Source organism: Balaenoptera physalus (assembly GCF_965194825.1).
Source record: "Balaenoptera physalus genome assembly, chromosome: 13".
Lineage (NCBI taxonomy): Eukaryota > Metazoa > Chordata > Mammalia > Artiodactyla > Balaenopteridae > Balaenoptera > Balaenoptera physalus.
This window is the reverse complement of record NC_138892.1, coordinates 7320281-7346728: the sequence shown is the minus strand read 5'-3', so window position 1 is coordinate 7346728 and position 26448 is coordinate 7320281. Positions and strand designations below refer to the sequence as shown.

Here is a 26448-nt window from a genome sequence, read left to right as displayed (position 1 = left end):
CGTGAGGCGTGTGAGGGTCTGTGGCATGACCGCTGTGGTGACTGCATGGCTTGGCCTCCAGTGGGTCAGAGACTGAGGATAGCCACTCCCTCTCCGCCGAGAGGCCCCGGGGGGCTTCAATCTGACGGACCTTCCTTGCCTGCCCACACACCTGGCCCCTTCCTCCCAATGCCGGCTGCCTGGCTCACGCTCCAGGACTGGGACAGACCTGGGATAAAAGGGGTATTGGTGGTATTGCTGGGGTCAGAGGTCACTGTATGCAGGACACAGAGCTGGCTGTTTAGGGGACAGCAGAGTGCTTTGGGATTTGGGTTGCTAAGCCCTTCTGTGTTCACTCCTCAGAGAGGAACCTCTCCCCTATTGGGTGGGCCGCACCTTGGTTTCCCCCTCTCCCGGGAGGCAGTGAGCTTCTGAGGATGTGGCCTGCAAGTCACATCCAAGTCCAGCTCCTGTACTTGTCAGCTGGGTCCCCTTGCGTGGGGTGTGGGGGGGAGGGCGCGCATCACCTCAGCTTCCACTTCAATGTGTGCAGAATGGGGATGACAGTCCCTGCGTTTGACCAGGTCCCCATAGGCTGTTGGCCAGTTTGAGCGACACAGCACACGTGAAGTGCCAGTTTATGGTGAGGGCATAGTGAGGCTGGTGAGGGGCCAGACCACAAGGAGCGCTGGGATGGGGGAGTGCTGGGCCCTGTGGGGAGGCGGGGTCAGCAGTGCCACATCGGGATAAGCCTGGGGGCTGGAGTGCGTGGTCCATGACCTGGCCCGGCTGAGAAATGGGCCAAGTCCCTTCAGCTCTGGAAGCCACTCCGTTCTCTGAAGGGCGGTCACAGCAGGCCACACCGTTCCACGGGCCAGAGCAGCCCGGGGTGGGGCTGGCAGCTGTAGCTGGTCCTTGTCTACAGTTATTACAGCAGCGTTTTCAGTGGAGGCCTGGCCCCCTGGGATGTAGATGCAGGGCCCTTGGGACTGAGAATGAGCCAAGAGGTCGTGCCCACCTCCCAGCATAGCCTAGCCAGGGCCTGTGTCACCAGGGTGGGTGGCCATGGGTGGCTGATACGTGCCCAGGAACCCAGTCCTTTTGTGAGTCTCTGCAGGATCCATGACCCAGCACCCACCACCCTCCCCCAGCCGTATCTGTACGGCTGCAGGATAGTCCCGGGGGCAACCCCCCCGTCCTGGGTTGAGGGTGTAAGGGCTGTCTTCCCTGTAAGCCATGGGGGTCCTCACTGCAGGCATGACCATGGGCTTTGGGCTCAGTTCTGCTCTCGGGCTTCTGGGCCTTGTTTTCCTCAACGGACGTAAGAAACAGCAAGGTGGACCCTCCTACAGGTGAAGAGCTGGTGGGTTTGGGGGCCTCAGGGCAGCCCAGCCAGCAGGAGGAAAGCCTGAGACTGCCTGTATCCTGGGAGCAAGGGCCCCTCTGCCAACACACAACCTTCCCTCCTCCCCCACACCGCCTGCTGCTGCCATCCCACCACCAGATTCACAGTGGTTGCAGAATACGGAAGAGTCCTAAACTGGAGTCAGTTGGGTGACCTTGGCAAGTTACTTAGGTCTCAGGGCCTCAGTTTCCTCTTCTGTAAAGCCACACACCGGTGGGGCTTTTGTGAGGATTAAATGGAAGAAATAGCAGCAAATGGTGGCCATTGTTATTAAAACAGTATACCGTGCCTAGGATACACACGAGGGAAACTGTTGAGGTCACACAATGGGGTCACACACATAACCCAGCCCTCAGTCTCCCCCCAGTGCCTGGCACAGACGAACTTGATGCACGCAGGCTGTTGGCAATGCCCTGGGCCATGGCCAGGTGCTGGGAGCCTGCCTGGCAGGAAGGGGGAGAGCTGGCAGTGCCAAGCACGAGTGGGGTGAGCACTCTGGTGGGGGCACTGCCAAGGCTCTGGGTCCAGCATCCCCATCCCCGTTTTCCCCCAGAGCAGCCACCGGGAGGAGGCTCCCCCATCCTGAGTACCAGCTGTCTACCCAGCCCATAGTCCATAGCCATCAGGGGGGTGGCCCTGGGCCAGGCTGACCAAGTGGCCAACAGCCCAGGGGCCGGCCCAGGGCCAGAAAATGTCAATGAGGATCAGCCAGGCTCAGGCAACTCAAGCTGTAGAGCAGGTGACCAGCTGGAGGGGGCCCACCTCCATTAAGGGGCATGAACCCTCAGGAGCCCACCAGCCCTCTCCCCTGTGCCCAGCCTCAAGATGGCTGGGGCCTAATTGCGCCCTCTCCCGTGGCTCCTACTGGTGTGGACATTAAGCCTGGCATTCAGCCCTGACCACCCTCTCCAGCTACTTCTCCCTGGCTCCCAGAACCCTTGCCCACCAGCTTTCAGGAGCAGTCCTCTGCTCTTGCACATGCTGTGCCCTCTGCCGGCACTGCCGTCTGTCCAGTCAATGACCAGTGCCTCCGCCATCAGCGCCTCGCAGAGCCAAGCTGGGGCTCCTTTATTCTCAGGGATGGGAGTCACAGAAAAGGGTTTATTTACACAAGGAACCCGGGCCCTAAGGCCCCCAGGACAGAACCACTGGCTTTACCCAAGTGGGCCTCTTGGCCCTGCAGGCTCCGAGGCTCCCAGTCCAGTGGGCAGGCAGAAGGGCTGGCCTTCACGGCCAGCACCCCTCCTTCCGGTAGCCTGGGCCCCCGATCAAGCCCATGGCGAGTCCCCCAGGCAGAAGAGGGCTCCTGGCGATGCAATGCCTCAGAACCAGCGGTCCCTTTTTCACACGGTGACCTCGGCTTTGCTGTTGGTGCTCAGGTGCCGGGGTCCGCGGCTGGCGCGGCCATAAAGGCCAGGGGGCTGCGGGCTGAAGGCCTCGGGCAGCTTCTCCACGCTGAACTGGCGCCGGGGTGCGTCGCCGGGCCTCCGGGGCGCTGAGGAGGCATGAGACGCCAGGTGGCCGCGGGGGGCGGGCTGGGCCGGGCGGCCGTCCGTCCAGGCCTTGTAGTGGCCCGATGGGGTGGGGCCGGCGGGGGGCGCGTAGCCCGGCGGGGCCCAGGGGCAGGCGTCGAGCAGTGCAGGCAAGTCCTCGGGGGGCCTCCGGGCTCGCGCCGGGAGGGTCGGCGGGGCAGCTTCAGTCGCGGGAAAACGCTGGTAGAAGTCCCGCGGGGAGGCCTCTGCGGGGACAGATGGGCGTGGGTCGGGGGCGTGGTCAGGCCCGGGGGCGGGGCCTCAGCGCCTCCAGGCTGGGACAGTCCGCTGGGGCCTAGGTCTCAGCCCAACCGGGGAGGGATAGGGCGGGGACAGGCCGCTGGAGACGCGGGCTTCCTACGCCTGGGTCTCCGGATTCGGCGACGGGGTCCCAGACAGGCGGCCTGATCCGGGGTGGGGTACGGCCGAGGCGTGGCAGCCGACTGGCGTAGGCGCGATGCGGAAGCTGGGAACTTTAGAACTCGAACTGGGACCCCGAGCCCTACAATCTAGGAGCTTGGACACCCCGGGTGCGGTGGGCCCGGCGCTCCGGGCACAAACCTGGCCACTCACCTGCGGCCTTGAGCGCGGCTGCCTTGAGTGTGGCGTACTTGGCGTAGTCCGGCTGCCTCGTCAGGCTGCCGCCGCCCTGCAGCCGCGGGGCGCGCGGGGGGCCCGCTGTCGCCGAAGCCAGGGGCACGTTGATGGGGCGTTTCTTGTCTGGATGGGGGAGGGAGGAGATGAGACTCGGCCCGCTGACCAGAGGACACCCTGCCCCTGCGCTACCACCTCTTCGCAGCCCACTCCCCAGCTACGATTCAATGAGAGCTTGTGAGGTGACTTATGAACTTACGCCTTCGAGACTGAGAGCAGAACCTGACTCTTGAAGACAGACTCTCCAGTGCCTGGGACAGGGCCTGGCTCAGAATAACGTGAATAACAGCAGCCAGCCCTGAGCGGGTGCTCATCTAACAAAAGACTTGCCAGCACGTTCCATTTGAGCCTGGCACTGAGGCCCAGGACCTGCTTCTCCCAGAGATGAAGAGAATGTTTGAGGATTGGAACCCATACTGGGGGGAGGGGAGGTGCTGTCAAGCCTGCCTCGCCAGCAGGAGTCCAAGAAGGAGGCACCAGCCTGAAGGAAGAGGCCCACAGAAGGCCACAGATGCGGGCCAGTCAGACCCCAGGGCACTGAGCCAGAGCCTAGAACCAGGCAGACCCCAGAGCCTGAGATGGGGATCCCCGAATCTAGAACCTTCCTCACAGAGTCCCTGAGGCTGGACATTGCAGGACCCGTCGAGGGACCCTGGCCACCAAGAGGAGCTGACTAGCTTGCCCACCACCCACTCACACACCTGCAGAGGCAGGCGGCTCACTTCCATTTGGGAAACAGCTCACAGCCTCAGCACACCCCTTGCCCTGCTCCCAGGCCCTGCTCAGACAAGGGCGGCTCTGTGCTGTAGATCAACAAACGCCCTCCCGCTAGTCTACTCGCCTGTGCTGTTGTGGAGGGAGCCCTGGGGGAGGCCATCGCCCATCTGCACCTGGACACAGCTACCCAGAGGTGGGTCCAGAGGTGGAGGCAGTGGCTCCTGGGGGTCAGCCTGCTTCAGAAGTTCTGTCAGTGTCCTGTGGGGAAAGAGTGGTGACAACCAGCCCTCCACGCCTCCTGCTTCCCCATCAGCCAGGTCTGGTCTATCAAAGGCCAGCCCCAGCCATCGCTTCTCACTGTGTGGCCCTGGGCAGCTCTTTCAACCCCTCTGGCCTCCCTTCTCTCTTGTGATTGACCTCATACACGTGCCTCCCAGGCACGACCTGTAGCCTCCACATGGCCAATTCTCAGAGTAGGTCAGGAAACCAATGGGGTCACGTGTAACCAGGGCCACCTTATTTTCCAAAGGCTCCCCTCCTCCCCTTTCTGGAGTCCACTCCCCAAGACCCTCCATGTTGAGCCTCCTCTCCCAACACAAGCTCTGTGAGTGTATCAGGCCCTTGGACATTACTATCCTCCATCTCCTCCGGGAAAACTCCTACTCATTCTTCAAACCCCACCAGAAACCTTCCTCTACCAGGAAGCCTTTTCTACCTGCTTACCTAACGCCCCTCCTGCAGCAGGGGCTTCTGCTGCGTTCTGGGACAGAGCTGCCAACACAAGCACGGAGAACAGACAAATGAGGGGAAGGAGGAGCCAGGAGATCCTGCAGTGGCAGCCCCGCACCAAAGGCTGTGTGACCTTGGGCAGCCGCCTCCCTGGCTACCAGGACACCCAGCCCCCACCCAGCTGTGACGGAATCCGACTGAGCCTTCCCCACAGACAGCCAGACCCAGCCTTCAGCCCAGCTGCCTTCAGAGCCCGGAACCCATGATTTTCTCCTAGCTTGGTCTCTCCCTCCTGGAGCTGGGGCCTCAAATGACTGATTCATGAAGAAGCACACTGGAGGTGGGACACCTGGGGTGGGCGCAGTTTGGCTGCAATGTGGCAGGGTCTGAAAGTCTCCTAGTGCCTGCCTGAGTTGACCTTCATGCCCTGCCCACTCCTCAGCTGCCCACCCCTGTGGTCTCATCTCTGAGCAAGCAGTCACCAACCAGCCCTCCCAGACACCTGAGCAGTTTTCATGCCTCTGAACCTTTGTAAAAACTTTCTCCAAAGACATACTCCGACTCCTCACCAAGTCCTCTGAGAAGCCTTCCCTGACCATCAACCTCAACACGGCAGAATTAAGGGTGAGACTTGAGGGGAGGGCAGGGCTTCAGAGCATATCCACACACGAACTCAAGTTAGGATCCAGGTCTCCCCAGATAAGAAGCAGGAGTCAGGGCACACAGAACCCTAAAGCCCAGAGAGAGGAAGGCACTGGCCCAGGCCACACAGCACATCAGGGGTGGTCCAGCTCTTCCTGAAGCATTACTAGACCTGTTTCCCGGCCCCTGAGGATGAAGTGGGTTCCAGTGAATGTGTCACTAGGCTGCCCCAGCCACCCCCTCTATACCATCATGGCCCTCAGTTCCTGCTGCCCCACTCTGGTCAAGGACAGGCCCTGTCCTCTCCCCCTCACCCAGCATGAGGCTCCAAGCTCAGGAAGCCCAGGCCCTGCTTCTGAAGCATCCAGGACCCAGGCTGAGAGCCACCACATTGCACATCACAGATGCAGCACAGTAGCTGAGGCCAGGGTTCCAGGCCCAGCTCTGCCCTACAGCTGTCTTGGAGCTGGTGGACTAAGTGGTCGGGGGAAGAGGGATGCCATGGAGTGCCAAGGAAGCCCTCTTGCCCTTGAGGTCTAGGAGTGGGGAAGCATCCACACCTAGCCCACCCAGGCATGGGGGCCTCTCTCCACTGTCACTTCTAAATACCAGCCTGTTGTACACCATGTCAGCGGCCCACACATCCAAGGGAGTAGGGACCTGGGTGAGGAAGTGAGGAGGGTGCAGGGCCCAGGACAGGGGGGTGGCTGGGGGCATGTGAGTGTGTCGGGGGCAGTGGGGGCGTGGGTGAGGCTTCCAGGGTCAGGACACAGAATCCCAGAGCTCCTATCCCAGCTGAGGAAGAGAACCTGGGTCCTGTGGCCCCCACTTCACATGAAACTCAGAACTCAGCCAACACCTGTCCAGGCCTCACCAAAAACGAATCTGTTCCCCGCCACATACACACTTCAGGTCCGCTTCTACACAGGGGGATACCCTGACCCTGCCTGGGGGCGCTGAGTGGGGTGAGTGGGGAGGCCTTCTGAAAACCCTAGGGAAATAAGGTCAGGCCTGAGTCACAACTATGGGGGGTGGGAGGGGAGGAGGGAGGGAAAAGTGGGGAGAGAAGCAGGAGGGGAGAGAGCCAAGAGAGCTATAGAAAATGTCCCTTCCCTGGGGACCCACGCCTCCACCCTGCGCTAGTGGGGCTCGGGTCCCCTCCCCTAGGCGCGGATCTTGTGCCCTCGGTCGAGCGACCTGCCTTCCCCGCCCACTCCGGAGAAGGCGGGAGCCGCGGGGGAAGGCGGCCCAGCACCCAGCTCCCGCCGGAAGGTCAAGGGGAGACAGAGCGGTATCAGCTGTCTCCCTCCGTGAAGGGGGGGTGAGGGGAGAAAGAGACCTGGAGACAGAGCAGGGAGGGAAAACCTGGAGGAGGGGGCTGCTGAGAGGACCAGAGTTTCGGAGAGGGGCGGGAAGGATGAAGGATCGCGAGGGGGCGCCCACCTGGCAGGCCACCTGTCCCTGGGCTGGGAGGGGATCCCGGGCCCCGGCCCCGGCCGGCGCGCGCTCACCTGGTCACGGTGCGCCGCGCGCGCGGGCTGTGCGCCCTCTCCAGGCCCAGGCGCGCCCCGATGCCGGCCAGCACGAACAGGGCGGCGACGCCGCACACCGCGTAGACGGCCGTGTGGCTGCGTTCGCGGCCCGGGTCCCGGGGCACCGTGGCGTCGCGGGCACGCGCGGGAGGCCGGCCAGTCTGAACCCAGGCCGGCGTGTCGTAGTTGGAGCAGCGGCTCTGGTCAAGGCGCCGCGGCCCGTCGTGGCAGCAGAAGCGGTAGCCGCACGTGCCGCAGCAGAAGTTGTAGGCGCCCGAGCTGCAGTTGAAGGGCGGGTCCCACTGCCCCATCACGTCGTAGTAGCCGCGACAGCGGTCGCCCCCGGCCGGGGCCGCCGTGCCGGGCGCCGCCGGCTCCTGCGCCTCGGGGCCCCCCGCGCCGCCCGACGGCGGCCGCGCCAGCAGCAGAGCCAGCCCGAGCGCGAGCCCGAGCGCCGGCGGGCCGCGGCCTCCGCGCAGCCCCCGCGCCCAGGCCCGCTCCATCGGGCCCGCGCCTTCGGCTACAGCACCCGGCGCATGGCGGCGCGCCGCGGCTCCCTCCCGCCGCGCTTCGGGCCCGCTCTTCCGCGCCCGCAGGGATCAAGCCCGCCCCGCCGCCCTGGCGCTGGCTCCCGGCGGACACCTCCTCGGTCGTCAGCCTCCTGAGAGGACCCCAGACCCGGGTGGGCTCGCGGGGCCGCGCCTCCGGTGGGCGCGTCCTGCGCCGAGGCTCACCTCGGACCCGAGCCAGCTAGTCCGCGCCCTGGGACTCCTCCCGGGCAGGGCGGCGGGTCCTCGCCTGCGCTCGGTCCCGGCCTCTCCCCGGCCCGGCGGGTGTGCGGGTCTGGGGCCTAGTGGGGGCGGCGGGCCGCCGGACACGGCTGCCTTCCCGCCGCCCGCTCCGCGCTGCCCGCGCTCTGGCTGCGGCTCCGGCTCCGCGCGGCCTCGGGCGGGCGGGGGAGGGAGAGAGCGGGGGGAAGGGGGGCAGGCGGGAGGGAGGCAGAGCCGGGGGAGGAGCGCGGCCGAGGCGACGGGAGGGAGGGGGCGCGGCAGGGCCCGCACCGCCTGGGCGACCCACCAGGGACCCTCCCCGAAGGCCTCCCCCAAACATTCCTCGGAACTGGCGCTCCAGAGGGTTCAGCTCAAGGCTCTCAGAATTGTTACTTCGGACATTACGCCCGCCGCGGGAGCGCTTCGGTTCACAGGTGCGGGGACTGAAGGGACCCAGCAGCCCCAGGGAGTCGTTGCTGCCCACCCACCTTCCTTCCCGTCCCCTCCATCAGTTCCGATCGAGACAGAGGTGTGACTTGAGGCAGGGAATGTTAAATGGGAAGGAAACTCCCAGCAGAGCCTCAGCAGAGGGCCAAGTATGGGTCCCCTCCGCACCACCTAGGGAGGAGCTTTAACCCCGGGATGCACAACCTGGTCCCAGAACTTCTCTGACGCCGGGCTGGGGTTCTGGGGTGACCCCACGCCTGTGGGCGATGGACCTGGCCTGGTCGGCGCCCTCCTGGGATCTCTCCGCCACCCCAGGTGTGAAAGGGAGGAGATTGGTTTAGCCCCATGCCTTGGATGAGGACAGCAGGGCGTCGCCTGGGGGCAGAGCCATGGGCAGACCCTTTGCCCTGGTCCCCACAGGATGCTCAGGTCCTTTCTCAAGCCCGGGGGCAGAGGGTGAGGGGCAGGTATGGAACCTACTCGGAGCACTACTCGGTTGTGTTTTTGAAGTTGGTTTTAATTGGAGAATATGACCCGAGCCCGGGTGCTTTGCTTTTCTCTGCCTGTTTCTCATTTTAACATCAAAAACTGCCCGTTCTGGGGGGCAGGGATCAATACGGGGCCTCCCTCTGTCTAGATGGGAGCATCAGGAGGGCAAGGGCTGCATGGACCGGTTCCCCGGTGTTCCCACACAGCGCAGGCCTCTGCCATATTTGCTGAATGAATGAAGTGAAGTGCCTCTAGTCTCCAGTTTCAGATAAAGAATTTGGGCTCCTAGGGTCCTTCCTGCTCCCCCTTGCATCCTCTCTTCACTCAGCAACTGGGATCAGCTTATAAAAATGGAGGAGGTGGAGGGAGGAAGAGGGAGAAGGATTTACATTTAAAGGAGGATCAAGTTTTCTTGTTGATGAGATGAGGGGCTGACAGGCTAATTTCAGGGCTAAAACGGGAAGGCGGGTGACCTCCCTATAATGCCCTCCCCCATCAGGGTGATTCCTTGTGCCCTGGCCAAAGACAGCCTGCTCCTCCCTCCTTCACCCACAGACACGCGCAGCCCAGAAGACCCTACCCCATTAAAAGACTTTATTACAATTTTAGAGAAAAAAGAAACTAGATGAGCAAAGGGATAAAATGAAATTGCCTTAATCCCATCACCAGGGACAACTGATGCTTTACATACTGTTTTGTAACTGGTTTTTAGTTTACTTTTTGCTGTCAAACTTTCAGATTATTATTCTGTTTATTTATATATTATAAACTATATTTTCTGGGGCATCCTTTTCTGCTTCCTTAGCTGGTATTCCTAGACATGGAAACCATGGCACAAACTACCCAGTTTGTATCAGTGCCCCCGTCACACGCTGCCAAGCAGTCCTCTGTGTTACTGGGTCTTGGAAGGTGACTGCTTCTCCCCCGCTTTCCCACCCTATTGCTGGGCACTAGGTTTAAAGAGGCTCGTCGCTGCCCCCTGGGACTGTGGCTTCTTCCCATGTAGGATCACCCTACTGGGCCCAGAACAAGTCTTCCAATGCTTTCCTCCCTGGGCCCCTCTCTTGCCCCCACTGTCCTGGCATCATTGGGTGCTCTGCTCAGCTTCCACCCCAAGTTGACTGCAGTCAGGATATATATATATATGTATATATCCATTTATCCAATGAAGGAGCTGGCTTTCAGCTGCCCCCTCCACTGTGCCCCCAAGGGATTGATGTCCAACCTCCAACTCCTCCCCACATCCATCCTCCCCATCTCAGCCTTGTTCAGTGGTCAGCCAGGAACAACAGATGCCCACATCTACCAGGTCTGTGCCAGGCACTCCATGCCCTCTCCATGTGAACACATAGCCTTGCAGTGGGGGAAGCAGGAGAGGGCAAATGCAAAGACAGACCACAGCTAACTGGCTGAGCCCTGGGGTCTGGCCATTCATTCAGCTGACACTGTCCCCCAGGTGCCCAGCCATGTGCTGGGCAAGGGGATCTAGAGAGGGAGCAGTCCAGCTAAGGGGGGATCCCTTTGCCCAGGCTGCCCTCCCTGGACCCTGGGGTCTTTCTCCAAAGCAAGGCACCAGAGCACCAGCCCCTCATCTCCACTGCCTGCCATCCCCAAGCCTGTGTCACCAAAAATCATCCATTGATCCAGGCTTAAAATAACCCCTGGCATCTGCAGCGAGCCCCATGTGGCGGGCAGAGGAGCCGTGTCTCTGTTCATGAAGGGAACCCGCCCCACCCCCAGCTCCAAAAGCTGGCAGCTGGAGTGTGCGGGTGTCTGAGTGTGCTCACGAATGTGAGTGACAGTGTGCATGTCTGGTGCTGGCATGGCTATGAGAGCCTTCCCCGCACGTGGACACGTGTGTACATGTGTGTGTCAGTGTGAATATGCCTCTGCATATGTGTTCTTCCCTCACTGTTGAGTCCTCGCCTGGTGTCCAGCTCTGGCTGGGCAGGGCTCAGGGTCCTGAGAGGAGAGGTTGTGGACATTAAGGAAAACTGTCCTGGGCCTCAGTGTCCTGATTTTAGGTGGTAGGTCACCAGTCTGCCCAGCCCTCCTAGAGAGAAACCCAAGACCCAGGGAGAAGAAATGACTTGCTGTGACTGGCACACAGCCTGGAAGGGCTGGGGTATGGCCTGGAACCTGCACTGTGAGCCCCAAACCTACCTTCTGGCCAGTTTAGTACAGAGAGAGCAGCTGGAGGACCCCAGCCCAGAGGTCAGGCAAGTGTTCCTACCCCCTGGCAGCACACCCAGTGCCTGACTAACGCCTGACATGACAACTCCTCCATAAGCCCCCGGGCCTTCCAATAGGTTGTTTCTTCCTGGAAGGCCTTTCCAGCCCCTCACACTGAGAGCTCCTATTTATTCTTCATTTTGGAACCAGACTAATGTGGGTTGGAATTCCTGCTCTAGTAAGACCAGTCGACCTTTCTAGGCCACAGTTTTCTCATCTGCAAGATGGGCCGCTAGCTCCTCTTTGGAAGGGCTGCTGGGAGAAGCCAATGGGTCTCTGGATGAAAAACATCCAGGAACACGCAGCCTTTTGGGAGCCCCCGCCACAGCGGTGCTGAGAAGATTGTGATTGCCACTGTGGGTGCCATCCACAAGCCTCAAAGGCCTCATTCCCAAGCCCATCTTGCTTCTGTTTTGTCCATGGTGGAGGGTTACGCAAGAAGCAGAGATTCTAGGGGACTATGTACTCCCTGCTAGTGCAGATGCGAAGCCAGTACCGGGAGGGGGGTCTGGAGGGGAGGGCCCGAGCCTCCTTTGTCTCCATGAGAGGCAGCTCATGACTCAGGCTCTAGCTGCCTGTGGGAGGGAGGGGACCCCCGGGCTCCTGAGGTCGCGAGGGAGCGGGGGTTGGGGGTGGTGGTGCTGGGAACTGGAGCTCAGCTTCCCTTCTTAATTCCGCATCACCCAATGAAGGTGCAAATCCGGAGCTGCCCACCCAGACCATAGCGCGGGAACAGACCCAGAGCGGACGGTGCTCGGCGGAGGCCATACAGCGCCTCCACCCGGGACAGGTGCGCCCTGACCCACCAGCCTGCCCATTCCTGGGACACACCTCCGAGGTCAGATCCGAGCCCGGAGCCGGAGGGCGGGGGACGGAGTGGAGGAGGCCACCTCTCCCCAGAGTCGGGGCCATGCCCTGCATTTGGACCCCTCCTGGCTCGGTCCGCGGTCCTCGGGCCTCGCTTGAGGATGGGGACCCCGCGTGAGCGCGGTGGTCCGGAGTTTAGAGAGGCTCCGCTCATCCGTGGCCTCCCTTTTTCCCTGCGGGTGGGTCTTGAACCCACCCCTTCTACACGCTCCTGACCCCGCCCCTTTCCTGCTACCTGGAGGCTCGGGGTTCCTCAGCCCCACCTCTCTCTTGACCCCGCCCTCGCCGCGCCTCTAGCCCAGGCCCCACCCTCTCCGTCCCACAGCCCCGCCTTCCGGTGCCTGAAGGCTGGCGGTCAAAGTGCCACCGGTCTCGCTGACCGCAGGAGCCGTCGAGATAGACTTTCACCTGTCCTGGAGTCGCTGGCACTGTCCTAGATCCATGCAGGACGCCCGGGGCTGGTCCTCAGATTCTCTGCAGCTCAGGGGAGTGAGGAGATGCTCAGAGGCCCGCTGGGCCCCGGGACCCCTGCAGAGTCCCCGGAAAGAGCATGGGCTGGAACACAGGCATGGGTGTCCTCCTGGCTTCTCCTCGACTCTCCATGTGACCTTGGGCAGTGGTTCCTACCCCCCAACCCCCCTTCCCCACCCCCAGGTCAGGATCAGGCAGCTGGGGAGCTGGCTCAGATTGGAGAGAGGTCAGATTTCCGTTCTGGGTGAGGGAGAATTTGGCCTGAGCCACCAACAATAGAGCAAATGGAAATGAGCTCCCACCCTGTGCCCAGAGAAGGGCCAGAGGGGTCTGGTGGCCTCTCACAGGTGACAGAAAGGGTGAGACCAAATGATGGGGCTGGAGGAGCACCGGGTTCCCTGAGGTGGGTGCCCCTGTGTGCCATGGGGCAGGAATGGCCACAGGGAAGGTTCTGACAGCCTCACCTGGCACTCAGGGGCCACAGTGCCCAAGTCTCCAGCCCCTCCTCCTGCCCCCTCTTCTCTGCACCTTTGCACACAGTTCCTTGGGCCAAGAATGCCCTTTCTCTGCTCTGTTCCAGCAGGAAAACTCCACAGAACTCAGGGCATACCTCCTACTCTCAAAAGCATTCTAAATGCTAAATTAGTCACCCCCGCCTCCCCGGGACTTCCCTGGTGGCGCAGTGGTTAAGAATCTCCCTGCAGGGGACACGGGTTCGAGCCCTGGTCCAGGAAAATCCCACATGCCGCAGAGCAACTAAGCCCCTGCGCCACAACTACTGAGCCTGCGCTCTAGAGCCCGTGAGCCACAACTACTGAAGCTCGCATGCCTAGAGCCTGTGCTCCACAACAAGAGAAGCCACCACAATGAGAAGCCCGCGCACCGCAAGGAAGAGTAGTCCCCGCTCGCCACAACTAGAGAAAGCCTGTGCGCAGCAACGAGGACCCAATGCAGCCATAAATAAATAAATAAATAAATAAATTTAGAAAAAAAAAAATTAGTCATCCCCCTGCTTGGGGCATTCCCTGGCTCTGCCCTGCCCTGTCATTGTGTCCCGCTCTGACTCTCCCACTGGAATAGGACCTAATGGCAGGGTCAGAGGCTGACCTCCTGGCACTGACCAGAATGGTCCTGGCACAAAGCAGGCGTGCTGGGATCTGGTGTGATCAACGGTGCAGTAAATAGATGAGCGATGGGAGTAGTAACTCCTGAGACCAGAGCCTCAGGCCAGCTCTGGGAAACTCACTTCCCAGAGGGAATTTCTAAGGGTTGGGGGCCCTGGGCAGAAAGGTGTCTGCATTCCAGGGAAGGAAGGAAGTAGAGGCACTTCTGAGGTGGAGACCAGACTTTCCACGTGACCTCTTTAATCCTGGACAACTGGTTGGTCCTCAGGCTCCGTTTTGAATATGGGAGACAGGCCCAAAGAGATGCCACAGCTTCTAAAGGCAAGGGCGATGTGGGGCCATCCTTGCCGAGACAGAGGGAGGTTAGGGGTCAGGTCCTTCCTCCCTGGCCTCACCAGCTGGGCCTCCCCACCCCCAGCCTGAGCCGGGAGCTAGGGCTGCCAGGGCAGGAAGTGAGAAGTGCCTGCAGGAAGCCCCAGGAGGAACTGAGACTTCAGCCAACCCCGCCCCCCCCCCCCGTGGGGCCCTGGGGACCTCGGGGACACCTGACCCTCCATCAGGAAAAACTGTCCAGAAACAGGCTAGGGGGAGGGGGGCTACTTCCCTCAGTTCCCATCCCAACAAGCAGCTCTCCCAGTCTATCATGGATCCCTCTTACTGCAGAAAGAGACCAGCTGGGGAGGGAAATCTTTGAGTAGTGATAAAAACAAGGAGTAAATCCTGGAATCAATGCCTGGAGTCTGCTGCTTTCCAGGAGAGCACCTGGGCCAGGGACCTTCTGGACAGGCAGGTGCCCGGGTGTAGCCCAGCTCCACCGCTGCTTATCGTATCTTGGGCTAGATCCCTTCACCTCTCTGGGCCTCTTCTTCCCTATCTGCAAAATGTACCGTATCACCCCTGCTCATGGATGTGAACTGGTCCAGATTTTCAGGAAAGCAATTTGACCAACAGGGGTCTTAAAAAAGGTCAAGGCCTTTTTAAAGCAATAACTCTCCTTCTGGGAAAGAGACTCAGTTTCCTTATCTGTAAAATGGAGGTGGGGGAGTGAGGACCCTCTATGTGGCCTTCCCAGTCCTCCTCGGAGGGCCACAGGCCACGAGGACAACTTTGCGTCCAACCCCCCACCACCATTTTTCAGAAAAGGAAACTGAGACTGGACTCGGGGTTCAGCGGGGACACGGTGTTGCCAGAGGTTTGTGTGTCTGGAACCCAGGGGTGTTCACCCACTGTTTCGCCTCCAGGGCCCACCCCCTGGCTGTGGTAGAAAAGGTGGGGTGAGAGATAGGGATGGCCGAGAACAGCTCAGACTCCCCCAGCCCTGAGATGGAGGGAAGTGGAAAGCTGGGCCCATTCTGGGCCTGCTCCCCACCCTCCTGCCTATGCCCGCACACTGACCTCACATCAGCCACCTGGTGCCCGGGGGGCGGGGAGGGGGCATCTTAGATGGGTTTGGGAGGGAGAGGAAGAGACTTAGATGTGGTAGTCCAGGTTCTGGGGCTCCAAATACTGCTGGCCGCTGACTATCTTCTGAGCTGGGAAAGGGGTGGGCAGGAAAGGCAGGTGCCTGCTGGGCAGCTCTGATGGGCAGGTCAGGGAGATATGGGCAGAAAGCAACTGATGCATGGAACAGAACATGGTCAAGATGGGAATTCCCTGGCAGTCCAGTGGTTAGGACTCCTAGTTCTCACTGCCGAAGGCCTGAGTTCAATCCCTGGTCAGGGAACTAAGATCTCATAAGCTGGGCAGCATGGCAAAGAAAAAGAAAAAAAAAAAGAACATGGTCAAGAACCTACAAGTGGGACAAAATGGTACTCAGAATCCCATCTGCTGACTCCCAGTCCATTGCCCCTTCCCAGGGTGCTGAGCTGTGACAAATTCCAAGGACACTGTCCAGGGTGGAGTCCCGGTCAGGAGGTTCTAAGCCTGTGTCGCTGTGTAGGAGGGTCGGCAGGAGAGTCAGCGGCTGACTGAGTGCACAGGATGATCCAGAACTGGAAGAGGTGGTCTCAGCTCCAGGCCCCAGAGCAAGGGGCACCACTGTCAGAGGAACAGCTCCACTGGGATGGTGGGTGACCACAGGGGGCTGGCACAGAGTGGCCAAGTGACCCAAGCACTTGGGGAGGACAGGCCACAAAGAGAAGGACGCTCAAGGGACATCAGGTCCAGCTGGTTCAAGGCCAGAGGCCTGCCCTGGCCTCCTAACAAAGGAGCCTCTTGCAGGTCCTGGGCCCTGCCCTGTGTATAGCCCAGTGTGCCCTGGAGGCAGCTGGGATTCCAGGTGGTCTCTGATGGAGATGCCTGTCAGTGTGCCTTCAGTGTGAATCTGCAGTCCAGCTCCAGAGGCTGTAGACTTCCTCCCAAGGGAAGAGAGGGCTTCCTCCCAAGGGAAGGGAGGGCTACAGCCTGGGGCTCTGGAAGCTGCCACCAGGGTGAAAATGGCATCATAGGTCCTAGCAGATTGGGCCAAGCTCAGGGGTGACCCTAGGATACAGATACCAAAGAATCAGCACAATTCAGGCTATTTCTTAAAATCATCTTGTACTAAATCCCAAAGAAAACAGGTCAGTTGGTTACCCATTGCTGCCATTTGTATCAGTTTAAAAGCAGGACAGCTCTGAGAGCAAGTATTAAAGAAATACAACACCCAGCTACAAATTAAGCATCCTCCCACTCGATCATTTTCCTAGATTCATTCAGGTTTATGGTGGCTTCCCCAGGCTAAAAAAACCCTCCTACTCAGAGTACCCCAACCACTCGAAAGCACAGAGCTCAGCCACGACCTTTGAGGGCTGCCATAGATGGTATGATTTTAAGCCAAATGCTAACATGCCATACGATGCCATGCAGTCTGAACGCTGTGGTCTGCGGTGCCTGTGGTTCTGCAGGGTTAGCCGGGGAGCAGCATGGCTCCCAGAAGAGGGACGGGTGGGAAGAACCGAATTCAATCTCCAAGCCCCTGGCTGATGGCCCACAGGGAGGGCAGGGACCACCTCCTGCCCCCTCTGTCGCTACGGTTGCTCCGGGCCAGCCGTCTTAGTGGTCACCAGCTCAGTGGAACCCAGCTCTGTGGCTGGCACAGGGACGCTGTGGACAGGTGGGGTGGTAGCTGGGTCTTCACTGGGCGGAAGCCAGATGGGAGCTGTGGCATCCAGGGTTCCCGGGGAGAGGATGCTGTCACTGTCCAGGGGCTCTGGGGAGGTGGGAGGGGAATGCAGGGTCAGGATTGGGTCACAGCCTTCCCCCATCCCTGTTCCAGAAGCCTCCCTGGAGGAACAGCCCTCTGACTTATGAGAGAGAAGTCAGTTGATGGAGCCCCACTGGCGGGATTGGCGAGGGGTGGCACATGATCGGCCCTCAGGACAGGAAATGCTGAGAGCGCTGGCAAAATGGGAGAGGGAGAGGAGGGGTGGGAACCAGTCTGGCTGTCCAGAGAGAGGGCAGGACAGACCCCCTCCCTCCACCGGGCTCCCCAGCCTTGTGTCTCTTCCTCACACAAGTCTGGGATGCCAGAGCTGTGTCCCTTGCCTGGGCCGGGGTCTGGGGCAGGACTATTTCTCCCTGCTCAGCCTGAGACCCTCAGAGCGCACTCTTCGCCCCCTCTGTCTGCATCACCCCCTAGAGCCCTGCCTCCGCTTCAGACCTCCCCCACGCCTTTACTCTGCCCCTGCCCCTCAAGGGCCATGTGTCCCCTCCGACGGCCCCCAGCCCTCTCGGTTCCCCTAGACGCGGAACTTACCATCCTGGTCTCCGTCCGGGGCCTCCAGGGCCTCTGGGGCAGCCGCCGCGCCGGGCCGTCGCCGTCGGCGCCTCCCGCTCACCAGGCCCAGCAGGACCAGGGCCAGCGCCAGGCCCAGCAGCGCGGGGGCGCCGAAGAGCAGCGCCGGGAGCGGCAGCGCGGCCTCGGCCTCGACGGTGGCCCCCGGGCCCACCGACTCCTGCGGCTGCAGCGCCGTCCCGGGCGCCAGGCTGCTCGGGCCGCCTGCTGGAGGGGACGAGCAGGCAGAGCACGCGGCAGAGGGGAGAGAGGAGCGGGGAGGGGGAGGGTCGGAGGGAGGCGAGGCTGGGCCGCGGAGGGGAGGGACAGCCGGGCAGGGCAGGGCAGGGGGAGGGGGAGAGAGGGGGCCATGAGGGCCACGCGGCGATGGCTGGTCCCCATCCAGGCCCCAGCCCATAGGCCCCCCTCCTCGCCCGTTATCGCGATGGCCCCCGACGTCCTGGGACAGGTGGGGGTCATGCCTGCGACTCTGGTAGGGCGGGGGCCTCCTGGCAGAACCCTCCCTCCCCTTTCAGGGCCGCCCTGCGTGCCATCCATCAGCGCGGCTCAACTCTTACCCGGTCTAGGCTCTGTCGTCCGGAGGAGACTGCAGGCCACACATCTGCGAACCAGCGGGTCGAAGCACTGGGTCTGCAGGCACTGCGGGGCGGCCGGCCTGTCTCTGCCCCTCAGGTCCCTCGCCCCTCGCCTCATGCTGCCAAAGCCCATGCCTGTCTGCCTACCTCGCTGGGACTGAGTCTGGCCTCTGCTGCCCTGTGGGGAGGAAACCGGGCGGGGCCACCACCCACCCCGCCCCAACCCGCCCTCCTGCCTGCTGGGGTGAGACCAGGTGGGACCACTCTTAGCCAGGGCCCCGGCACCCCAGACCTTCTATCTGTGGTTTCTCCATTCAACCATCACCCCCAGACAACCACTGGGCAGGCCCTCTGCTGGGCACTGAGATGAGGCTGGGGCTCAAACCAGGGCCTGCTCTTGGGGAGCAGAGGATGGGCCCCTTAATCGGGACACAGACCTCTGGGTGGCCTCCTCTGTCCTGCTCCCCAAGGCCAGCCCAGAGTCCTAGACCATGCTCACCAGCCATCATCTCCCCCCCACCTGCCTCCTCCGGGGAGCCCTCCTGTCCTTCTCAGGCAGAGCTGCTCAGTTCATCAAACACATCCTGAGTGGCCACACTGTACCAGGCCCCAGACGACTCCCACACTGGAGGTGGTGATGGGGGAGACAATGCCTCGCGGCAGCGGCATCAACAAAGATGATCACCACGGAGGGGACAGGAAAGCTTTGTGGAGGAGATGAGGAGAAGGTGTTTGCTAGGTGGAGTGAGGTCTAGGGGAGCGCCCAGTGTGAGCAAGGGCCTAAATATGAAGGCCAGGGAGTACTGGGACCAGAGGCCCTTGACTGAGAGAAGCTGGGACTCCGGCTGGAAAGGCACTGGGGAGCCATGAAGGGCTTTAAGCAAGGCGTGTCATAGTCAGATTTGCCTGACTATGGTTAGCGAGGAACCACTGTCTGGAATAGAGGGCACAGACGGGGTAGGTCCAGGGACAGCTCGGTCTCCAGATCCTAAGCAGGCGGGACACTCAGATCAACAGATGAAGAGACAGACGAACAGACCGACAAACAGACCAACGCCCAGCAGGCAGGAGGCAGCTCACCCACCCGACTCCTTTTTCTCAGGGCTGTGTGTGTCCAGGCTTGCTCGCCTCTGTGTCTCACCGAGGCCCCTCCTGTCTGTCTCTACTCCCTGGTGTCTGGGGCAGACCCACCTGTCTCTCACCTGTGTCTCTCAGACTGAGTCTCAGACACACAAGCCCCCTCGACCTTCCTGGATATATGCTGCCCCCTCCCTGGGGGCAGGGGCTGGCAGAGAGCCTCAGAATGGAGCACGGACTTAGAGCCTCATGGTGGGCCATACCAGACCCCTAAGCACTCAGGGCTGGAGGTGCACAGAGGAAAGAGTAACTGTCCCGGGGGCAGGGAGGGGGCTTAGGGGTAGGAGTAGATCTTTAGCCGTTCAAGGGGGAGGGGAACCTTCCAGGCAGAGAGAGGGGATGGGCGAGGGCAGAAGCACAGAGAGGGGCAAGGGGAAGCTTGCTCTGGGAACAGGCATGGCCACTGCCTCGGGGGAGGCTGCAGATGGGCAGGGCCAGGCCTCAAGCCACAGGCCTGGGGCAGTGAGGAGCCCCAGGAGGTGTCTGAGTCGGGGAGAGATTCTCCGAGCTGTGCCTTAGAAGGGACCCTCTCCCCGGCTGCTGTGGAGTTGGAGACTGGACAAAGTGAGCAGAGCTGGCACCATGGAGGCTGGCACCATAGCCCAGGGCCAGGGAACGAGCCAGCAGCTGTTTAGGAGGAAAGAGGGATGCCATGGAGTGAGGGGAGCAAGGCTGGCCCCCAGGTTTCTGGCTCCGGGGACCCTAGGACTCACACAGAACCCTGAGCTGGACGGCCTTGAGGAGCCCTGGCCCACTGCCTCTCCGTCCCCTACCCACGGGCCAGCAACTCCGTGGCAGGAAGGTGTAGGCGGTGGGGCAACTGCAAAGGAGAAGTGGGTCTGGGGCGGTGGGTGTGGGTGTGAGAGTGGGTGTGTGGTGAGGGGGTGGGGAGCCCGGAGCTGGAGAGGAGTCAGGGCAGGGAAGGCCCTCCTATGGGGCAGAGGGGCGGCGGCGAGGCTGGAAGACTGTGCCCCAATCCCCGCCCCATCGCCATTGCTACGGATGCTGTTATTACCTGTTACCCTAGGGACTGCAGGGCCCTTACTCGCATCAGGCATCTCTTTTAGCCCCAGTGGAGGGGGATGGGTCTCGGGAGCCTGGAGGGGGAACCTATCCCTGGGTGAGGGTGGAGCCAGGTCTGGGGTCATTTACTTGAGCCATCACCGCAGGGGCTGCCCCGGCCTCTGTCTCATCTCACCGTGGCTGCTCTGACTCTGGGGGAGAGTTGTGGCGCTGCTGGTTGTGGACCCTGGCGCAGGCCACCTTGAGGGAGAAGCGGAGACACTCAAAGGTTTGACACAAAGGTTTCCTGGGTGCCTCCCATGTGCCTGAACAGCCAGGCGCTGAGGACAGAGCAGGCAACAGGACACGTGTCAATGGAGTGTGCGGGCACCTGACCCCGGAAAAAACCTTTTCACTTGCGCCTCCTAAACAGGGAAGCGGGAGGCCTCGAATCTCTGCTTGGACGATTTAGGAGTTAAGAAGAGAAATTTCACCATCAGACCAACGTGGTAAAAAGTAATTCCTCGGGGCTTCCCTGGTGGCGCAGTGGTTGGGAGTCTGCCTGCCAATGAGGGGGACACGGGTTCGGGCCCTGGTCTGGGGAGATCCCACATGCCGCGGAGCAACTGGGCCCGTGAGCCACAACTACTGAGCCTGCGCGTCCGCAACAAGAGAGGCCGCGACAGTGAGAGGCCCGCGCACCGCGATGAAGAGTGGCCCCCACTTGCCGCAACTAGAGAAAGCCCTCGCACAGAAACGAAGACCCAACACGGTCAAAAATAAATAAATAAATTTATTAAAAAAAAAAAAAGTTATTCCTCAACGTATTTTTTTTTTCACATAGCTCTTGTCAATTAATTTTTAAAATTTGTATTCTACGTCACTTTTTAACTATGAGATGTGAGCAAGAGAGAAGAATTAAAGTTTCTGAAATCAACGTGGTTCAAGCAAAGTTCCCTTGTTCTTTCGATAGTTTTTACTTTAAATAATTTGGTATCATCACCTCAATGCATGTTGAAGCAGAAAATGAGGGACTTTGTTGCTGAAAAACCCTTCAAATTGAATCTATCAGTGTTCTCAAATTTTCATTCATTGATGAGTTTTTTAAAAAAGACGATTAATTTGAGTCTGTCAGGGAAAAGGGAGTCTCCCTTGATCTGTATCCCTAAAATGCCGCCCAAAACACCGTCCCCATGGTTCTGACACAGGTGCTATCATCATGTACGTTTTTCAGGTGGGGAAATAGGGGCTCTGAGGGGCAAAGGGATGACCCAGCACGTTCGAGGTGGCCTGGATGGGGTCTGTGTCCAGCCGACTACGAAGTGTGGCCTATGCCTTTCGTGCCTCAAGGACAGGACTGGGGAAGTGAGGAAACTCTGCCTGTTGGACAAGCTCAGTGTCATGGTGGGGGCAGTCCCCAGGGGCTGAGAGACCCAGCCCCCCAGATCTGGATGTGAAAGTGCTCTGAGACCCGGGATGCATGTATTCTGTACTTAAAAATTAGTTTTATTTGTCATTTTGTGAGTAATATCTGAACACAGTCTCATGAAAAAAACCCTCAAACAATACAGAAGTCTATGAGTAAGAAGGGGCATTTCCCTGCCGCCCCCAGAGGGAGTCTGTTTTCTCTTTGGAGTCTTTCATCCCAGTCTTATTTTTATGCCTTTAAATTCTCGTGTACGTGCATAGAGGAAAAACAGGCTTTGTGTTTCATAGAGGGGCCACGAGGTATGGACTGTTCTGTTGGCCTTTCCCATCCCTGGGCCCGTCCTGAGGGCTGTGCTGGCTCTCTTGCTCCATCTTTTGTTTTTTGTTTTTGGATGAACCAGGGCCCTTGGCGGTGAGAAAGCAGAGCCCTAACCACTGGACCGTCAGGGAAGTCCCTCTCGCTCCATCTTATTTTGTCACAGCGGCTGGAGCCCCCAGAGTAGTGATTCTCTTTGCCTTTCTCATGTATTAGCTCTGACATACAGCACACTGCCAGAAAGTGCCCCTCACTGGGGAGTGGGAAGGATGCGATGTTGGGCCTCTGGACACTGGGAGAGGGTGGGAGAGGCAGGGAGATCAGTAAAAAGTCCTGGTGAGGCCAGAGAGCCCCCGGAGCCCCTCTCCCCTGAACCCAAGTTATACAAGGGCAGGTCATGCCTGTCCATGAGGCAGTTAGAAAATCCTTGCCCAGGCTCTTCCAGGCCCTCTCTGCCTAGCCTCAAGCCCCCACTCCCCCTGCACAGTCACACACACACGTGCAGTCCAGGGGTTCCTGGCCAGAGCAGCCCCAGCAGTTCTCTCAGCCTGGCCCTAGGCTGGGGGACGTGGGCCCTCCGTGTGAGGTCAGAAAGGAGACCCGGCCCTTTAGCCTCACGGCCACAGGGAAGAGTCCCCACCTCCTGGGGCCAGGCCTGCAGGTGTGTAAGGTGGACAGAGGCGGTGAGGCTAGGGTGGGGAGGGGGAGGAGCAGGGAACTTCCCCAGCGGTCATCCCTCCCCAGGCGTCATTCAGGGCACCACACAGGAGGGACAAGTTGGCCGCTGGTTCGGGGCCTCCTGGGGGCTTTGGGCCCTGTGTGAACACACAGGCCGACTCCGGTGCAGACACCAGGTACTTACTGAGAACTGCGACGAGTCAGGCACTGTTCTAGGTTCTGGGGAGACAGCAGGGAACCACAGAGACAAAACGCCAACAGTAAAACCATATAGTAGGTGAGGAGGTGAGAAGTGCTGGGGAGAAAACTTCAGGACCGAAGGGTGACAGGGAGGGCCAGAGACTTGGGAAAGGCCCGGTGAGACCTCGGAACGGGGGGACAGAGGTGCGAGTGACCCCGGAAGATGTCTGGGGAGGAGCAGGCAAGGCCCAGGGGCTGGCACAGCACCAGGAAGGTGGCGGCGTGCACGCTTACCACCTGCTTGGCCCTGTGCCCCACGTGTCACCTGAATCCCTTGCCTCAATCCTGTGGGGGTAGGTGGAATCGTGATCCTTACTTTGCAAAGAACAGAGCAAGCTCAGAAGGAAAAGGGATGAGTTCGGCAGCCCCTCGGCCCCTGAGCTCTCCCACCACTGCTCCCATGATACAACATCTGGGGGTCGATGACACTGGGGGGGGTGGGGTCAGGTCCGGCACAGAAGAGGACCAAGTACTGGGCACCCCCGCTGAGCCTGGCCTGGCAGGGCTGTTATGCAGTCAGACCAAGCCTCCACCAAATGCTAGCTCCCAGAACCCCCCAGGTAAGGCTGCCTCCTGCCCAGGTCAGGGGCCCTGGGCATTGCTCACCCCCTCTCCCTCCCAAAGCTGGTCCTCAGGGACCCCCCGTCCATAGGGTCACACTCGAGCAGGACTCACAGATTTGGGATGTGCAGAGCCCACCACACTGTCTCCCTCAGCCTCTCCAAGTGTCTGTGAGAAGTCCTTTCACAATGATTCTCTGTCTCCCCAGGGGAGACTGACAGATGGCAGGCGGTGGGGGGGGGGGCGGCGGCGGTTTAAGTCAGCAGGCACCTTCTGGAAAGGGTCCCTTTGTGCTGGCCTGGCACCGGGTATGAGGGGGCCTTGACCTCAAGAACCCCTGCACCAGACCACCCAACCACCCAACCCTCGGGGCGCGTGTAGGGTGTGCATGCGGCAGCTGCGGTGTCAGGCACTTCAGCTTCTCTGAGCTCACGAGAACCTCAGCAGGCCGTGGGGCTCAGGGATGGGAAGTAAGCCACCCCAGGTCACACTGCAGGTTGGCCGCAGACCCCAAGTCAATGGGACTCAAAGGCCAGGTCCTTTCCCACTGCATCACTTCCCCTCTGTGGCCAGGCTGCCCCGCCTCTGCTCGCTGAGGGGTGGAGACACAGGTGCCATGCTGCGGAGCCCCCTCCCCGCAGGGAGGCCCTGCCTCCTGGGCACACCTGGGCCTGAATGCTTGGGTCTGGGACGCCTCCTACGGAGAATGTGAGCTCCTTGGGCCTGGGCTCCAGGGCTGCCCACAACCAGGTGGCCTGAGGACACAAAAGAACCTGTGACCCTGAACAAGCCCAGCCCCTCTGACAGCCTGGACGCCTCATCCACACGGCGGGGGCCCGAACGCCCCACGCCCTCCTCTGTGCTCTCAGAGAGCCTGGACCGGGCAGCTCCCAGGCCCAGCAGAAGGGCATCCCTTCCGGGAGCCTTGGGTTGCCCACCCACTCGGCCCTGCTGCCCAGGGGTCCGTGCCCACCCTCAATAACTGCCTCAAACGTGACCACCCTGTGACCATGGCCAGCCCCAGAAGTCTTCCATTTGCTTGGAGTTTTATGTTTAAAATAACAGCTTCTCAGTCTCAGTCCTCACAACCGGCTGGAAGAAAGGCATCAATTAGCCTGACCCCATTCTACAGATGAGGAAACTGAGGCACATCGCGGATAAGTGACCTGCCTGAGATGGGGAGATCAGTAAGAAGCCAAGTGCAGCCTCTCCTGTCTCCCTCCACAGCACCAAGCGCCAATTCCGGGCACCACGGCGGCATAAAGACTGGTCTTCCGTCACTTCCCTCCATCAAACTGTCTCCTGGACAATGTTGCTGGCCCCTACTCCCTGGCTGGGGGCAGTGGGCCTGAGGGTGGCCTGCGGACGTTTAGGGGTTGGTCAGCTCTGCTGTGAGGCAGAGGCGGCCTCTGGGTCCCAGGGCCCCCCGCCAAGCTCGCTGGAGCTGACAGCAGTGACAGCATCGCGCTCCCCCAGCACTTGGAAGGCTCCCAGATCCTCGGCTGGAGAACGTGACGCCATTTCTCTTGTTAAATGGCACCAGGTGGCGAAGAAAACGTGGCACAGGGACCAGAGAGAGAGAGAGAGTGCCTCATGCTGGCTGGGGGTGGGGGCGGGTGTATGGGGAGGACCCCACCTGTCTCCAGGCAAAATGACAAGCCCAGAAGAGGCAAGCAGGCTGTGCCCACACCGCTGCACTCTCCTGCTTGGACACCATGCTCCATCCCCCAAAGGCCTCCCCTTCCCCCACCCCTCCAGGGAGCCCTGCAAAACCCCGCCCTTTGTGGCCCAGGCTCCTGAGGGGCTGAAGACAATGCGGTTTTCTAGGAGCCCCGGGGCCCTCTCGGAAGGCCTCCGGGACCTCTGCTGATCCTGCCCTTCCCCACAGATTCACCGCCCACCTTTACTGCCAGCCTCTTCCTTCAAGCCAGACCCACCCCAACTTCAGCACAGAAGTTGGCTTCCCTTCCCAAATGCTGGGAGTCCTTGGGCGATCCTTGTGCCCCAGGCCTGCTGGAGCCCGAGGCTTGCACCACCCTCCTCCTGCGGTGGGCCGGGGCCCCTAGCCTGCTCTCCACCCTCCCCTCCGTGAAGCCTCCCCCTGTGCTAATGGGAGACTGCCCTTCCAAACGGCTGCTTTCTCTGGCTCAAGGCCTGTGTGTCCACCATTTCTGTGTTCTCAGCTCAGGGCCTGCCCAGCAGAGATACCCAAACCTTTGTTCAACGATTAGGTGCCTAAGAGAACAACCAGAGAGAAAAAGCAGAGAATTGGGGCCAGAGGTTGTCTCTGCCTCCGATTAGCTGTGTGACTGTGGATAAGCCTCTGATGACAAATCTCAGTTTCATTAACTGAAATGGGGAAACACTGTCAACCTCACAGGTCTGTGGGGAGGGTGGCAGGAGCGACTGTGTGAGAAGGGCTCTGTAAAGTGTGAAGCTCTGAGAAGGTCGGGTGGGTGACGTCTGGGACCTGAACCGGAATCTCCACAGCTGGCAGCTGAGGTTCTCGGCGGGCTGAGGGGGCTCCGTGGAAGCCAGCCAGGCATCTGCAAACCTTACCGAGCACACATGAGGGGTGGGGCGCTGGGCCAGGTCTGGAAGGAACCCAAGGAGAGGAGAAAGGCGGGCCCTACCCTTATGACGCCTGCACCGAGTTTCAGGTTGGCCCATCCTTCAGTGGAGAGCATGAGCTGCGGCTGCCATGGTGACGTCAAAGCAGAGGCCCTGCAGTGCTGGCACACTGTCCAAGGCATCAAGCAGGGCGGGTCGGTCCTGAGGCCTGAGGACGGAGGACAGGCCGGGGCACAAGCTGGGTGGGGTTGGGAGGGCGCTGTCACGCTCCAGGATAGCCGGGACCTGGCTCTCTTCCTGAGGCCTCTCCCACCAGACCTCCTCTTCACCCCCAAGCTCTCACATGCGTGCCCAGCCGGCCATAGCGGAGCAGCAGGAGCCCAGACCTGGCTGCCAGGGTTTCTGGATTCTAATCCCGGCACTTCCACAAATTCTAATGAGACCCAAAGGAGAAGGAAAGCAATGGTCATTGCACAATCTCTTGCTGCCAACCCAGAAACCAGCCCTCGGTCAGATTCTCTCACTGAATTCTCACAACCTTAAGACTTCACAGTGTAATTCCTGGATGTGCACCA

General features: G+C 60.5%; 2 protein-coding genes across 4 annotated transcripts; both read right to left on the bottom strand.

The window, feature by feature from the left end:
* Positions 1-2420: 2420 nt before the first annotated feature.
* On the bottom strand, positions 2421-8151 carry SHISA8 (shisa family member 8). 2 transcript variants are annotated; one of them, XM_082420640.1, is made up of 4 exons: positions 7170-8151; positions 4412-4545; positions 3490-3636; positions 2421-3122 (listed from the first exon to the last, which is right to left on the bottom strand). In XM_082420640.1, the coding sequence occupies exons 1-4, from the start codon at positions 7691-7693 to the stop codon at positions 2728-2730; spliced, it is 1200 nt and encodes a 399-aa protein (XP_082276766.1). In that variant the 5' UTR covers positions 7694-8151; the 3' UTR covers positions 2421-2727. The 2 variants fall into 2 exon arrangements, with proteins under 2 accessions (XP_082276766.1, XP_082276765.1); XM_082420639.1 differs by lacking the exon at positions 7170-8151 and adding an exon at positions 5011-7136.
* A 4501-nt stretch (positions 8152-12652) lies between these two features.
* TNFRSF13C (TNF receptor superfamily member 13C) lies at positions 12653-26368 on the bottom strand. 2 transcript variants are annotated; one of them, XM_082420716.1, is made up of 4 exons: positions 25936-26368; positions 17923-18644; positions 17327-17650; positions 12653-16780 (listed from the first exon to the last, which is right to left on the bottom strand). In XM_082420716.1, exons 2-4 carry the CDS (start codon positions 18071-18073, stop codon positions 16599-16601), a joined length of 657 nt encoding a protein of 218 aa, XP_082276842.1. In that variant the 5' UTR covers positions 18074-18644; positions 25936-26368; the 3' UTR covers positions 12653-16598. The 2 variants fall into 2 exon arrangements, with proteins under 2 accessions (XP_082276842.1, XP_082276841.1); XM_082420715.1 differs by having other exon boundaries at positions 17923-26368.
* Positions 26369-26448: the final 80 nt, after the last annotated feature.